Source organism: Balaenoptera acutorostrata, chromosome 16, assembly GCF_949987535.1.
Source record: "Balaenoptera acutorostrata chromosome 16, mBalAcu1.1, whole genome shotgun sequence".
Lineage (NCBI taxonomy): Eukaryota > Metazoa > Chordata > Mammalia > Artiodactyla > Balaenopteridae > Balaenoptera > Balaenoptera acutorostrata.
Genome location: NC_080079.1, coordinates 16,352,105 through 16,368,427, shown reverse-complemented (window position 1 = coordinate 16,368,427; position 16,323 = coordinate 16,352,105). Strand labels below are relative to the sequence as shown.

The following is a 16,323-nucleotide window of genomic DNA, read 5'->3' as shown; positions in this document are numbered from 1 at the left end:
AGCCAAAGGCCTCGGTACGGCTATGCACATTTATCGGTGGTCTGGGTGTGCTCTGGGGGCGATTCACACCGGGGTGCCCCCTGACCCGTTCTCAGCAGCTCCTGCAGCCCTACAAGCTGCAGAGACCAAGGGTGGGGAAGGCCTGACTTTATGAGAGCAGAACATACACACATCAAGGGTGAAACAGAGGTCACCCTACAGGAAGCCACACTAAACCAGAAAGGGGACCCCACACCGGGAGCTCTGATGGCGTGGTGAGAACCAAGAACCAGGGGTCAGACGCCATCACAGGGGTGTTTCTCAATTCCCAACAAAGGTGTTCTTTATCATTAAACATTCTCAAGTTGGAGCACATCTAAATGGCCTGGGAGTGTGCTCTCTAAAGAATTCCACGATGAGTCCTTCTGTGGAGTGATTCATCCCTCTGTAACTTACCTGCTGTGTAATGGGGATTTCCCATGTGCTCATCCCATCTTTGATGTGCTTCTGACCAGCACTCAAGGCGGGTCAGCAGACGCTCACTACAAAGCTAGGAGGAGCCTATAGAGCTCAAAGGCAATGAAGGGGCTGCCGGAAAACCCCTCTGATGAAAGGCTAAGGGAGCCAGACAGAAGAGAAGGCTGCCGAACATATAGCAACATGCTTCAGCTTTATGACTTCTCTGATATTCAGACAATAGGAACTAATTCCACAGGGAACGAGAAAAAAAGGAAAAGGGACTTTGAAATGTAGCCCAGTGGACGCAGGCTGGATGTCAGGGAGGAGTTCCTGACTGTGATGGCCAAAGCAGGTGCACTTCCCTCCCTGGCAAGGATCTGGGCTATTCCTACTGTGAGACAGATGGATTAGATGTCCTCTTACTGTCCCTTACTGTCCCCAAAATATCACTTTCAATTCTCAAACATCCGATATAAAAATAAACTCGACTAAACTGTTATGACTTCACAAGAAGGTTTTTCTTAAAAAAAAAAAAAAAAAAAACCGGTGCTAGAAATGAAACCATATGTCCACAAGAAGACTTGTACAAGACTGTTCAAAGCAGCCTTATTATTCATACTAGCCCAAATCTGCGAACAACCCAAATGTCCATCAACAAGTGACTGGATGAGCAGATTGCAGTATATTCGCAGAAGGGAATACCATTCAGCTATAAAAGGAACTATCGATGCAGTCCACAGCACGGAGGGATAGGGGCCAGACCCAAAGCACAAACCATCCAATTCCGTTTATATGAAGCTCCAGAATGGGCAACGCTAATCAATGGTGGTAGAAATCTGAAAAATGGTTGCCTTGGGGTGGGGATAGGGAGGAATTCTTGCCCTGGGAAGGGGCAAGAGCAAATTTTCTGGGATGATAGAAATGTTCTATGTCTTAGTTTGGGTGGTGGGTACACAGGTGTATACAGCTGTCAAAACTCACTGAATTGACTCCTGAAGATCTGTGTACTTGACTGGATACAAAATCTAGCTCAATTAAGAAGATAGAAAAACAATGAACTCACAGTTCTGTGATTTACAAAGTCTTAAAACAATGTTTTCCTGTTTTCCCTTGGGCTGTATGACACTGGGCAAGTTATTGACACTTTCCAGGCCTCAGTCTCCTCATCTGTAATAACAGCACCAACCTCACAGGGGTGTCTTGAAGATGAAGCCCGTGCAATACACGTGCAGGCGGGAAGTGCTCAATTAAGCGTTAGCTATTATTATACCAGTTTATTATCCCTTCTCTACTTTCAACCATAAGGAAAAGTGCTCTTCTTGGGCTACTGTGTTGAGTGTTCAGAAACTCTTGGGGCTGCCATACACGTCCCATCACTCTTGCACTATTGTTACGGGCTGAACTATGTCCCCCTCAAAATGCATAAATTAAGTCCTAACCCTGAATACCTCAGCATGTGACTGTATTTGGAGAAAGTGTCTTTAAAGACATAATTAACGTTAAATGAGGTCACTGGGGCGGGCCCTGATCCAGTATGAATGGTGTCCTTATAGGAAGAGGAAATTTGGACACCGCCATTCACACAGAGGAAAGATGGTGTAAAGACCCAGGGAGAAGGGGACCATTTACATGCCAAGAAGAGAGGCCTCAGAAGGAACCAACCCTGATTTTTAGCCTCCAGAACTGTGACAAAGTGAATTTCTGTTGTTCAACCCAGTCTGTGGGGTGTCATTATGGCAGCTCTAACACACGTACAACCATCGTCCTGCTTCCACGGGGACCTCTTTAACTAAGGCCCCGGCCACACTCACTGCTGCTTTTGGTGTAAAGCCGGAGGAGCTCGGCCAGGCCACTCTTCTTCACCACAGCTGTGCTGCTCAGGTTCTCTTGGTCAAGAATCCTGAGGAAGTCATCCAGCTCTGTCAGCAGCTGCTCCAGGGCTAGAGACAGAAAACAGAAGAATCCCTTATAGCAGCTGCCTTCTCTCCAAAGGCCCAGCTCAGATACACCTCCGATCCCACAGCATCCCATGACGGACCCTCTGGTCTCCAGGGGAGGGGTCCAGGGTGAGGCCAGGAAGCACATGGGGGGCCCAGCCAATAGGCGCAATTCCCAGTGCCAGCGTCGCTGGGGAGAGGCAAACAGGCCCTTGGCTTCGAGATGGACAACCTCGGCCAAAGCTGCGGGGCTACCCTTTGCTGGAGTGACGGTGGCCAAGGTGGCCCAATCAAGCCTATCAGGCTGTGAGAATCTGGAAACAGGATTTTATTCCTCAATAAAGGCCAATCAAAACAGCTCAGGGTCTGGGGAACTTGAACACAGATCAGACCCGCAACCATCAAAAGAAATGCTGTGGTTGACCCAGTTGTTAATCCTTTCCCCAAGGATGGGGGAACACAGAGTCACTTCAGGGAGATGACACAGTGATTATTCTGTCCCCGCAGGAATATGGACAACCTATCAAAAGCCACACTTGGACAAACAAAACCTTCCCCTGAGATTCTTCAGTGACTGAGCCACCTCAATTGCCACTAGGCCAGCATCACTCCCAAGCTGGTTAAGGGCTGTGGTGCCTCGGATCTAGTTGTCTAATACGCCTCTCTCAAGGGCCACCGTTATGGAAGCACTGGCCAATTTCTAGCTGGAAGTACATTGCAGAAACATTAGTGCAGCGGGCAACAGTCTAGGTGCAGGGCCTTCCCCATTACTGTTGTTGTTATTATTGTTAATGATCTAAATCTCTATTAAGACCAGGATGCGGCATTCACTGGTGGGGTCCTCACCTTGGCGCTCCCGGCCCAGCTGGCTCTCCAGAATATGCTCATTAATGGCAGCGGCTCCTGGAGGGTCTAAACAGTGCTTTCCAACCCTGGCTGCACTGGCATCACCTGGAGAGATTTTATAACTCCTGATGCCTAAGCCGCACCCAGACTGATGATATCAGAATCTCTGGGAGCGAGACCCAGGAGTTATTAGGTCTTAAACCTCCTCAGCTGATTCCAATATGCAGCCAACGCTGAGAAGCATGGGTCTAAATGTAATGCTAGGGGCCACACCTGAGGGCCCTCCTTCCAAGACAGCAGCCAAGACGCCCAGAGCCGCCCTTCGCCACCTGCTGCTGGAACTCTGAGCGGTCATACAATCTCTCCAAGCTCATCCCCTCATCTGTAAAGTGGAGAAGACTGTGTGGGCCCTGCCCATCTCACAAGGTTGGTGTAAAAGACCAAATCTGTGAAGCTCTTCACAACCATGCTTGTGAAATGCTATGCTAACCACACAAAGAGCTTTGTCCTCATCGTCTCCCCCCATCCTGTGACATCATTAGTTACTTCTTATTCTCCACCAGTAGTATTTGTCTCTAAGCTCCCCTTCAGAGAAAAAACAAAACCTTGCACTGTAACATTCCCTACCTTACCATGCAAGGGAGAGGAAGGAAAGGAAGGTCACCTCCTCAGAGCAGCCTTCCCTGACCACCTTCTCCAAACTAGATATTTCTTATCATTTTCTAACTCAGCATCTATCTCCTGCTTTCATAGCCCTAATCACAACTTACTAGCAATATGAATATACAATATTTTTTTGAATACACAGTATTTTTTAAATAAGATTTTAAAATGAGCAATATCAACAATGAATGAAATAACAGTTTTATTTATTTGCTCATTTTTAACGTGTATTTTTGTCTTTCTTATCCTGGTCTAGTCTGTTAGCTCAGTGAGTCAGAACCACACCTGTCTTGCATCTTTGGCACCTGACACTGTTATAAGTGTTGAATGAATGTTTATGGAAATAATGAATAAAGTTATTAGGTACCTATTAGCTCACAAGAACTCTAGGAGGTAAGCAACATTATGCCCATTTTGCAGATGTGAACTTGGTGGCCCAGAGAAGACCCATAACGGCCCACATGGCCCATGACAGAGAGCTGGGTTTGCTGCCTGACTCCAAGGCTGAGCTCTTGGCAACACCCCACCTGATGCCTCCATGTAGGGCCTTCTTCCAGCATCCCCCAAAGGCCTGGCGCCCCAGAACTGAACCAGAGCCCCTGACTATCCCCTAACCCCCTCATTATAGAAGCCCTTATACTCCCCTGGTTCTAAGGGAGAGCCCAGTGTCCTACTTCTGTTGAAACACCCCCTTGGCTCTTAGTGGGGTAGTAGCCTCTGACTCCATTCCTGAAAAACCAAACTCCCTGGAATGAATCTTGCCACTGACTGGGAGAGAGCTGGAGGAAGGGAATATCGCCACTGACTGGGAGAGAGCTGGAGGAAGGGAAAGGGGAATGAAGATGCTTATTTCGGAAGAAAGCAGTGATTACAGTACCAGCGCACGTGACTGTCAGATCAAATAGCCAGCTCGCTCAGATGAGTGGGTGCTGCCTGTCGTAGATCAGACCACTCTCTCCCTGCAGGGAGAAGGTCTGAGAGTACTGCAGAGAGAAACAGCAGAGAAACCTCCTCTCTCCCTCTCCAGTGTCCTGGTAAAGGATGAAGAATCAAGCAGGTCCCACAGAAGTCTATGTGTCACTTCCCCTCTGGCTTGTCAAAAGCCAAGTGAAGGTAAAAGACACCTTCACGTAGCCAGCGGCCCAAATGCTGCACGTGATATATGTTGGTCCGTGCGCCTAGAGGTTGGATGGAAGATGCCCTCATCTCTGCCAGAGAAGAGATGAGCAGATGGTAAGTGATAGCCAAGGCGAGGCAAGAAAGAAGCCACATGAGGTAGTTCTGCTTGGGAAAGAGCCATGGACCAACAGCAGTCTCCTGCCCCGTCCTTGGGTATTGAGAAGAACACCCCAGGGAATCTCCAAGAGGCCAGGGGCTTCTGCCCAGTTTACTTAAAATTGATTAAACTCTTAACGGAGTGAATTTTGAAAGAGCACCAGCAAAAGCTCCCAGAGCCCACCGAATCAGCATCCGGCGAGACCTCACAGTGTGCCCAGCACTCAGCTGGGCCCTCAGCCTCAACTTACTGGGAAACTGGAAAGGAGATCTGGATGGCGTGGTTCCTGCCTTTTGCAAGCTTGTTGGCGGGACAAGACCAGCACAGGTGAAGTGATTAACAGACCAGGGCACACCACCGAAAATTCAAGAGTCAAGCAGCTGATATCAGACAAGAGGTTTAAGGCTGGAAGGTTTCTGGGAAGAGGCCCTCGTAGAGTAAGGCCTTAGGTTGTTTTTTGTTTGGTTTTGTTTGATTTTGAACAGTTATTCATGAGTTTCCAGTTGGCTGCAGAAACTCAACAGGCTGAAAGCAATGAGCTTAAAGAAGTCAAACTGGGGGACTTCCCTGGTGGCGCAGTGGTTAAGAATCCGCCTGCCACTGCAGGGGACACGGGTTCGATCCCTGGTCCGGGAAGATCCCACATGCCGCGGAGCAACTAAGCCCGTGCGCCACAACTACTGAGCCTGCGCTCTAGAGCCCGCGAGCCACAACTACTGAGCCCGTGTGCCACAACTACTGAAGCCCGCGCCTAGAGCCCATGATCTGCAACAAGAGAAGCCACCGCCATGAGGAGCCCGCGCACCGCAACGAAGAGTAGCCCCTGCGCGCCACAACTAAAGAAAGCCCGCACACAGCAACGAAGACCCAACGCAGCCAAAAATAAATAAATAAATAAATAAAATTTTTAAAAAAAAGAAACAACAAGTGAATTAAAACGAGACACTAGAAAATATTAAAAAAGAAAAAAAAGAAGTCAAACTGGGGGACAACAAAGGATAAATGACTCTGAGGCTTGAACTCAGCTACAGTGGATAAGGAAAGTGAAAGGGCCTCGCAAAACAACTAGGATCTCAAGCTGCATGTTTCCTGACCTCCTGAACTCCACTGCTGCTACTCCCGCCAACAAAAAAAGAAAAAAGCACGAGAACTTCAAGTGTCTCTTGCTTCCACATCCTCAGCTATTCCCAAAAGCTGCCTGATTCCTGGAAAACAGCCTTGTTTATTTTTATGTGAGCAAATACATACCAAGCCAAAGGATGAAAAGCATCAATGCTCGGCTCTGGGGAGACAAAGGTGACCCTGATGGGGTCCCTTGCACTTCCAGGAGCCCCATGCCTGGAACTAGGGCACCAGGGAATACACAGGATAGAAGTGATCCCGGGACATCTCCAAGGATCGGGAATGCACCGAGGAAAGAGACAAACTTTGGGGTTATCAGGGAGAGGAATTTGTAAGCTGGCCACTGAGGATGAAGAGCAGCTCACCAGGAAGAGGCAGAGGCATTTCAGGAAAAGGGAATGACACTCAGAAGACGATTCAGATGCTGAAAGCACACGGGTGTCTGAGAAACCACGAGTAGCGCGTGTATCAGGGCACCCAGAGCATGGGGGCGGGGTGGGTGGGCCTTGAAGGAGAGAAAGTGGGCTCTGCGGCCAGAACTGCAGACTTAGATCCTGTGGGCAGATCATAAGGGCTTTATTTGCTTTGCTAGGGAGTTCGTGCCTCATCCTGCAGGCAGGGATTCTGGGCAATGCCGTGGAGGCGACCATGCTATGCTGCTCTTCAAGCAGGCTAGAAATAGAGTAACTCTGCCAGCTGTGGGGAGGACGATGGAAGGGGACCAGGGGACAGGAAGGGGAGGCAGGGAGGCCAGTGAGAGGACTGCATTAGCTCAGCTAAGGAAGATGAGGGTGTCACCCAATCACAGCGGCTGGGGCCATGCGGGGCGCTGCACCCCACCACCTCCAATTCTCCCAAGCACTCTGCAAGTGCACAGCAGGGGGGAATGGGCTCCTGAGCCTGGATTACAACCTAACTCAGTCACATCTGCCGTTAACAGCGGCACTGGGGTTCAAGTCCAACTGTGAACAAGTCCAAGTACTTGCTGTCTGCCGACCGCCCTGGGGAAGTCAGAAAGGTTGACCTGGATCATGGCCTCTGCTTCCCAAGGTAGCAGGGGATGGGAGGGAGGGGTTGGACTTGAGACATGTGACAGGTAGCAGCCATGGGCCACTAGATGCGGAGATTGTAAGAGAAGATGCCCAAGGGTGGCTGAGAGCTGCAGGATACCATCAGACACACGGGCCTGAGGACACTGCAGTTAACTGGGCATCTGTGGTCCCTGCTGCTGGGGAACTGATGGGCTAGGCCGATGGGAAGATGGGGAGTGCTGAGAAAGCAGATACCCTCCTTCTCCTCTAAAACAGCTGAGTTAGGTGAAGGGTACGCACCAGGGTTGAAGAAACGCAGGACCGGGAACCAGAGGGAGTCATGAAACCCAGAGGTCATTTCCCTTCCTCTCTGGATCCACATCATCCTTCAAGCTCCGTCCAGGCCCCGACTCCACAAAGCCGCACCCATGACCGAGGACACTCAGCTCTCTTGCCAGCTCTCGTCCCTAGACTCCTCACGGTCAAAGTCAGTTGTTCTCAGTTGTCTCATCTGTGCCAGGTCTGTATTCTGGGCTAGGCCTGAGCCCTTTCTGGTCAAGGGTCAGCCTTCGTAGGTTCGGGCCTCTGACAAGGCACTAAGCACAGCAGAGGCCAGTGACGCTCCTGCCATCACACCCCCTGGGGTCCAGCTACAGGTTCCCCCGCTACCCCAAAGGAGAGCGTTCCTGTGAAAACCTTCGTAACCCGAAGAGGCATAAAGTGAAGCAGCTATGGTCTTATTCTGGAAAAAGGAAACTCCTCTTTGCATGGATTTCAGTCAGCGCAAGCAGGTATTCATGTAGGCCTTTCATCAAAGCCAAGTGGCGCGAAGCAAACTTTGGAAAAGCAGGGGAAACCGAGAGCTCAGGCTCTTGGAAGTAACAATAAAAGCACGGCCCCAATGTGCGCCAACCCTGGTGACATTTTAAAGCCCTTAGAGCTCGGAGGGACGGGCCATCGCTGGGAGGAATGCGGCCATTTCACTGAGGCTCTGGAATGCACTCGTCCCAGTTCCCTTCCCCCATCACCCCCACATTGCTCATTTTGGTCTCTTCCTCATCCTCCAGTGGAGGGAGGGAAAAATAAGTGTGCTGTTCATCGTGGAAACTGTAGGCCCTTGTGCAGGCTTTCCATCCTGGCTCTGTTAAAGTTCAGAGTTGTCTGCTCACGGGCAGACAAATCATCAATAAGATTCTTGTTCAGGACTTGCAAGGCCCACGCAGAGCTGGACGGGTCAACTGCTCGATTCATTGTCCTCGGCCCCGGCAAAGCTCTGCCTCCAGATGACCTCCTCCCCCAGTTTTTCTCATCTTGAGGCAGTCCTGCTTTTTGGTCACTAGGTTCCCAACCATAAATGTCTTCCCAACATGCCAAAAAAGCTGCTCCTCGTGGTTCCCCCGCTGTTTTACACACACATTTTTATTTATTCAGCTGCGTTTGCTGAAGACCCATGATTGAGGGTGATTTTCCTTCCAAACATGAAACTAAGCAGACCTGTTCTTTAAGTATAAAGACACGCATCCCCCTCCCTGCTCCAACGGGGTTCTGAACACTGAGCCACACGGCATATTATTTGCATGAACCCGACTGCTGGGGACCAACCGAAGCTATGAAGCTGGTGAAAGTTTCTGTGACAAGCAACAGCACCAGGTGGGTTGCAATGAAGAGCAGAAAATGCCAGCAGATTCATCCTGATCATAGAGAACCGTCAAGTTCTCAAGAATGAGCTTTTGGAAAACATGTCCCTTTACTCCACCTAAAAGGAGACGCCCCCCCACACACTTTTAGGAGGCCCAATCCCCCTTCCTCTAAAAGTGCCAAATGCCAAGTCAGCCTTTACCAAGTTACCAGATGTACCGATGGGTATGTGCCAGGCAAGTTGATAGGAAGTGGGTTTCTGTCTTTCTTTTTTTATGGTGGTAATACACACATAACTTTACATTAATTTACCACTTTAGCCACTTTAAAGCTTACAACTCAGTGTTACCATGCCATGCAACCATCACCACCACTACCTAGTTCCAGAACTTTTTCATCACCTGAAACATAAACTCATTAGGCTGTCGCTCTCCATTCTTTCCTCCCCCAGATTTGTGGCAACCACAAATCTGCTTTCTGACTCTGTAGATTTGCCAATTCTGAATATTTCATGTAAATGGAATCATACAACATGTAGCCTTTTGAGTCTGGCTTCTTTCACGATGCATCATGATTTCAAGGTTCATCCATGCTGTAGCATGTATGGTATTTCATTCCTTCTTGTGGCTGAATAATGTTCCCTTGTATGGATATACCACATTCTGTTTGTCCCTTCATCATTAATGAGGAAGTGGGTTTTTTTAAACAAAAATAATTTTTTAATTGGGCTGTAACTTACATACAGCAACATCCTCTGTTTTTACTGTGTAAAAATCTAGTGTTTTGACCAACACACTCAGCTGTGGCAACTACCAGCACAATTAAGATACAGAACAATTCCATCACCCAAAAAGTTCCTTTGTGCCCTTCTGCAGGTGACCCCTTCTCCACTCCCAGGCCCTGGCAACCTGCAGAACCTTTGGAGTCTGGCTCCTTTTACTGAACATAAGGCATTTGAGATTCGTCCATTGTTGTTACATGTATGAGAAGTTTGTTCCTTTTGATTGCTGTGTAGTATTCCATCCTATGGCTGGAGGAAGCCCATATGTCTCCATATATTAAGAGATCTCTTCTCTGCTGGGTGCTTCTGCACAGACACAGCAGGTTCCTGTGTCCTCACACCAGTTTCTCATGCTCTTGAAGGCACCCTCCTGCTGACTTTCAAGGGCACTCCTGCTTTCAGGACACCGAATGGAAGACCACTCAGGGCCATGCATACAACAGATAAAGCGGTGATTCTCAGCAAAGCCTGCATATTGGAATCACCTGGGGAGTTAAAAAAAATTCCTGATGCCTGGGTCCACCCCCAGAGCTCCTGCTGCAATCGCTCTGGGTGTGGTCTGGTCCTCAGGAGTTTTCAAAGCTTCCCAGGTGATTCTACTATGCAGCCAAGGTGATGAACCACAGAGATAAAGGTGTGATGATTGCTTCATGAAAAGTCTTTTCACGTCATAAAATTACTTATGAGTCCTTAAAAAACAAATTTCCACAGTGCTGCTATATAACTCAATTCTGATTTCACATGGAGAACTTTCTAGGTTCATGCTTATTATATCAAGTCAGATACATTTGAAAATATCTTTTTTTTCCTCCTAACATCTTTTCCCTTCTGGACAGTGAGGGTGTGGAAGGCAAGAACCAAGATGTCTCTGTGTGTACACATCACTGAACTCAGTTCTTTGTCCTGCTTAAACAAGTGGGAGCTCTTATCACTGGTAATCAGCACCCAAAAGATTTGCAGGCTACTCCTCCGGTGGGCTGTCACTGATCCCGCCTGCTTGGACCTCAGGAGACTGAGCCAGAAACGTAAATAACTTTCTCCAGGATAAATACTCCAGGAGTTTTTCTTTATCTCCACCTCCAAGAAATGGCGAGGGGGAGAGGGCTGTGCTCCAGTTACCAGTGCTGTGACTGCGCTTCTCCCTGCTGAGTCTGACCTTCAAGGTCAGTTTGTCATCATTTTTGCAAGATCTGCTTTTTCTCACCTATCTTGGAGTCTCATCACTTAAAACACATCCCCAAGAAGAGGTTGCCCTCTGCATTCCCAGATCATCTGTGCGGGCTTGAAGAGATGGGACAGATGCTTTGCTGTGGCTTGCACTACTGGAAAAACAACTCGAGTTGCTCACTGGTGACCTCTCAGATGGAACAAACCTCCCCAAGAGCAGAATTCCAACCCCAGCTATGAAGCCAACTGGAACCAGAGCCGCTCAGATAGGGCCCCTCAGAAATTCACATAGTAACCACCAAAGACATCAAACCAAGCACAGCGAGGAAGAGAGGCCAGGCGCCTGCCAAGGGCCACTTCCTCTCTGCCTCAGCCTGCCCAGAAGCACCTGTCCATGCAGTCCGACAGCACAGGGGCTATTACCTGGTGATTCTCCCATCTTTATTTTCTATTTGTCCCATGAATGCAAGTCCTTGGTCCCTAGTGAAGTTGAAGGCTCTGCGTAGGTAGGGACCACATATTCTGGTTTGGTTTCCCCCACTGTGCTTAAACAGTGCTTTGCTCAAAAGTCAGTGCTTGGAAAACCACAGCTAACAGCTCTGGAAGGACCATCCAGAGGCAGCCCCTAGCAGCGGACATATCTCACACCTGGGCAGCGCTCTGGTGGGAGAACTTACTCAAGGGTGCAGGTGGGAGGGGCACGGAGGTGGGCGTTCCCCTGGAGACCAGGAACCCAGGGCCAAAGGAGCTCGACCCCCAGGGCACTCCAGCAGTTCAAGGGGCGCAGGAGGGCAGGAGCGAGGCACCCCAGGTTCTAGCAGCCACCAGGGTCCAGGCCAGACAAAGAGGCTTTGGGGCCCAGGGGGCCTTTGTCCCCGGGCTCAGTTAGGACATTCCTTAAATGCAATCTGCCAGAAGACTGGCTTCATTCAGACTCAGTTATGCGGGTGGGAGGCGCAGAGGTTCAGCTGGGTGTCCCCCCGCATGGCAAGTCCCACGGCAGCTGGCACAAACCATTTCAGTCTCTGAACAAGAGGCTGTCGGGGTCACTCAAGTTCACTTTGGAAGTTTGGGAAGTACTGTGTCTAACAGAAAAAAAAAAAAAAAGAAGGCTGGAAAATAACAGTGGTTATCTCTCGGCGGAGGGGTTCTGGGAAATTTTTCATTCCTGTTTTACACCCTCCCCTTTTCCTCAACACAAAAGAGCAGTGAGTTATTACATGAAGAGAAGACACTGCTGAGGGGCTGGTATGCTTTCGGTTTTGGCTGCAAATTTAGGTTTGTCCTTATTCACTTGCTATTTGTATTACACAAAAAGGACACAAACTAAAAATGTATGGAAAGAAAAAATGATCACTGTACTGTTCAGATTTCCTGTTTCTTTCCAGCATTTGGCAGAAGTCATGACACATCATTGGGCTGATGTACCAGTGGGGCCTCTTCATCCCGTTCAGGCCTCCAGTGCGAAGGAGGTCAAAATCAGCCCTGGCAATCTAAAACCACGACCGCCTTGACCTTGGAGTCAGCCGGCAGGAGGCTACTCCCAGCCTGATCCGATGCCCCCCTGGCCCACACAGGCAAGAGCCCTTCCTTGGGGCTCCAAGGAAGCTGGGCTAGAGGACAAGGGCCTCCTAGCCCCCCAGCCTCTTTGTCTGGCCTGGACCCTGGTGGCTGCTGGAACCTGGAGTTTCTCACCCCTGACCTCACACTCCCTCTGAACTGCTGGAATGTCCTGGGCAGGTTGGGGGTGGTGGTTGTGTACCTTTTGCCCTGGGTTCCTGGTCCAGAGAAAGCAGTGTCCTTCATGCCCTTCCCACCTGTACCAGATTCTAAATTCCCATTGCTTAGGGACTTTCCTGGTGGCGCAGTGGTTAAGAATCCGCCTGCCAATGCAGGGGACACGGGTTTGATCCCTGGTCCGGGAAGATCCCACATGCCGTGGAGCAACTAAGCCCGTGCACCACAACTACTGAGCCTGCGCTCTAGAGCCCACAAGCCACAACTACTGAGCCCATGTGCCTCAACTACTGAAGCCCGCGCGCCTAGAGCCTGTGCTCCACAACAAGAGAAGCCACCGGATTGAGAAGCCCGCGTACTGAAATGAAGAGTAGCCCCCGCTCGCTGCAACTAGAGAAAGCCCGCACGCAACAACAAAGACTCAATGCAGCCTAAATAAATACATAAATAAATAAATTTTTTTAAAAAACAACTTTCCATTGCTTAAATCTTAGTTCCAAATCATGGCTCACCCTTGGCTTTACCACATACAGGCTGTGTGGCGTTGGAGAGCTTAATTCACTTCTCTGTGCTTCAGTTTCCTCATTTGTAAAATGGGGTTAATAACAGTACCAACTTCATAAGACTGGTGTAAAGATCACAAAATAATCCCATAAAGTACATATACTAAGGTAAATGTTAGCTGCTAAATAAAACCTAAATCTCTCCTATAAGATGGCTATGGAAGACCCTCCATAAACACACACTCCCACACACATATACACTGTAATTTTAGTAGAACAGTTTCAAAAAAGTGATTGGAAATATCCCTGTTTGGTTTTTGCAGGACTATTACACTGTGTCCTGGCAGGAGGGCAGCAGAGGTAACTGGGGTGGAATTCGGGTTAAGCCCCTCTGAGGAACCACCTTCCTAGAAACACATAACGTTGAAAATAAATAAGTGCAGGTTTTCCAAGCTTCCTGTAGCTCCCCAGCCCAGGTCTCCATACCAGATACGTATGTGCAGAACAAGAGTCCATGGCAGGCTGTGAATTGAGAAGTGGCTACCAGGTCCTGTGCTTCTTTTCCACCCTCTGCCCATCTAACCCCTGACCCTGCAGCACCACCCTCCCTACCTGCCTTGACAGCAACCCAGGCAACGTTCCTATGGGCAAAGAGCACAACACCATTAAAAACATTGCCTCAGAAGGGACAACCCATGAGCGCGTGCAGTGGATCCTATCTGCTGTTTTTCCCCCTTCCCCAGCATCTACTTGCCCTTCTTATTTGCACCCAATTTCTCTTTGGGAAACCCTTCTACCCAACTGTATTTGCAGCTTGGGTGGGACTAGAAGCCCCACCCCCGACTCCATGGCAGCTACATGACCTTGGAGTCAGCCCGAGTGTTTCATTCCCTTAGCCACAGTGATTGGCTTACGGATGGCCTCGTGATGAGAGCCAAGCCAATGAGCGGCAGCCGTGGGACTCTTCCTAGAACTACCTCTTGGTCTCCGAGCTGCTGGAATGTCAGCCCGGGGCCACCTTGGCCATCTCCAGACACAGCCTCCCAAGGAAAGAAAACAGAGCCTGGAGATTCTGACCTTTCAAACCCCGACTCAAACTTCTCCTATACTGCTCAGTTTTGTGCGGCCAGGACTTCCCATTTTTTGATTAAGCCAGATTGAGCTGGGTTCTCCCTTGCTTGCAAATGGAGAGTCAGCTACCACATAGCACATTTTTTGAGCCTGGAATCTGGGCCGGGCAGTCTGCATACACAATTTCAGTTCATCCTGTGGGGCAGCCATTATCATCCCCATTTCACAGAGGGGAGACCTGAGGCCAAAGGAGGGTCACAATGTAAACACCAGAGCTCAGAATCAACAGGGCCTTCTGGCCCCATGCCTAGATGTTTACTCCATTAATCTGAGTCTACTTTACATTGGTAAGGATTTGCTTATTACTCCAGAGAGTAGAACTAAAAAACATTCTAATGAAAGCAAAGTGTGGGGCAAGATCCAGGAAAAAAAAGTACCTTGAGAAGCCTGGGATAAAATGTCACCAAGGCCTGGGATGAGGGCAGAGATACAAGGGCAAAGGGCAGTGAAGATAAACTTCTGCCAGCCTTAGGAATATGAGCGGAAGGAAAACTGAAAGGGAAATTCCAAAGGCCCAGAGGGGAGAAGCAGAGCAGGGCATGGCATTGGGGATATGGAAGGACCTGAAAGAAGACCTTCACTTATTCCAGGCGGAGCTGACAGATTTCAAGACAGCCAAGCCCTCCAGGGCAGGCTGATGGGAGAAACAATGGTGGCAGCTGCAACTCTTGGCTCAGGGAGCAAAAGAGCTGGGAGAGAGCATGCCATCCCCAAACCTCCAAACCTGACTCCCCAGACCCATAGGATGGAACAGAAATGGGAGGGGGTGGGGTTGTTGAGTTGTGGGAGAGCACAAGAAAGGGTCTGCCTAAAATGGTCCTTAATACTAGGAGGACTGGAGAAGCAAAAGTCCACACAAAGGAGCAACTTTAATAAAGCCAGCAGTTCTGAGCAGACAGCTCTTTAGCTAGACCAGCCCTGCCTCTGCTGATAGAACATCTCTAATGGACGAGAACTGATAATCAGGCAGAGGGCTGCAAATAATCCCATCACGTGAACCTCAGCTACTTGGAATCGGTCCCTTTAGCAGCGCTGCAGGAATTAGGAATCGATAATGAACGGAAATTAATTATTTTGGTATACTTAGCATTCTTTTCCCCTTCTTTTGGTAATGGGAGGACCTGTTCCATACAATTCAGATCTGGTGGGCCCCACCTGAGCCATGGGAGGTGGGGATGTAGCTGAGGACTGGCCATTCTTTAGGCCCCAGCGATGCGTTCAAGCAAGGCCAGAATTTCCCCTAGGATTTGCTCTACTGGCTTTGGGAGAAAGAGGTCTTTCCCGTCTTCAGATTATAAACCATGAGGATATATACTTGGAGCTGCAGTCGACTCTCCATCCTCCACGCCACCTTCCCAGTCTGAAGACGAAGCCAGTGCTCAGAGGGAAGGAAAGCTGATAACTAGAGAAACAGACAGAGCCCTACCCGCATGGCTAGAGTTCCTAGGTCCAGCCGTGCCTGAAGCTACCTTTGAACTCGCCAACTACATGAACCTTTTTCACATAAGCTGGGTTTTAGTCACCAATGACCAGAAAGTCCTTATTCATGTGTAAGTGAAGTTTGAACAAATGGTGGCTTCATGTAAACCACCCCCTTTACAAGGCATACCTCAATTTCCCAAAGCTGTAAAATGGCCCAGTAGTAATCTTAATTTCCCGCTCCCTTTGAAACGTCCAAGCACAAAGCCAGGTAATTTTCTTGGATGACAAATATGGTGCCCAAACCACCAGAAAAACAGCTGATGATGGCCCACAAACACTGAGGGCAAGGCTGTGACGGTCTGTTTAAACCACAAGAAGCATCAGGCCTAGGGACAGATGGTGGGGGGTTGCTTCCCAGCCAGGAGCCCAGCTCCTCTCTTTTCTGACCGGTGTCCGTGTCCTCACGCTGCTCTCCAGTCCCCAGGACAGGGCCCACAGCAGTGCTTTACAAACTGGACACGACCCTTTAGTGGGCTGTGCTGTCGACTCAGTGAGTTACCAGCAGCTTGGAAAAAAATGTAGTAGGAAATATCAGGATGCACAGCATCTAGTAAAGGAGTGTAATCTTTCA

General features: G+C 49.3%; 1 protein-coding gene across 13 annotated transcripts in view; it reads right to left on the bottom strand.

Annotated features, from left to right (window-relative positions):
• Window positions 1–16,323, bottom strand: part of AFAP1L2 (actin filament associated protein 1 like 2) — a 98,472-nt gene that overhangs the window by 34,986 nt on the left and 47,163 nt on the right. For 11 of the 13 annotated variants that reach the window (XM_057531399.1, XM_057531398.1, XM_057531407.1 and 8 more), the window contains one exon: window positions 2,250–2,378. The exons of 1 other annotated variant lie outside the window; for it this stretch is intronic. In XM_057531399.1, the coding sequence (XP_057387382.1) occupies window positions 2,250–2,378 (129 nt within the window). Of the gene's footprint in view, window positions 1–2,193; window positions 2,213–2,249; window positions 2,379–16,323 lie in introns of those variants that run through there. One more of the 13 variants, XM_057531406.1, reaches the window with a different exon arrangement.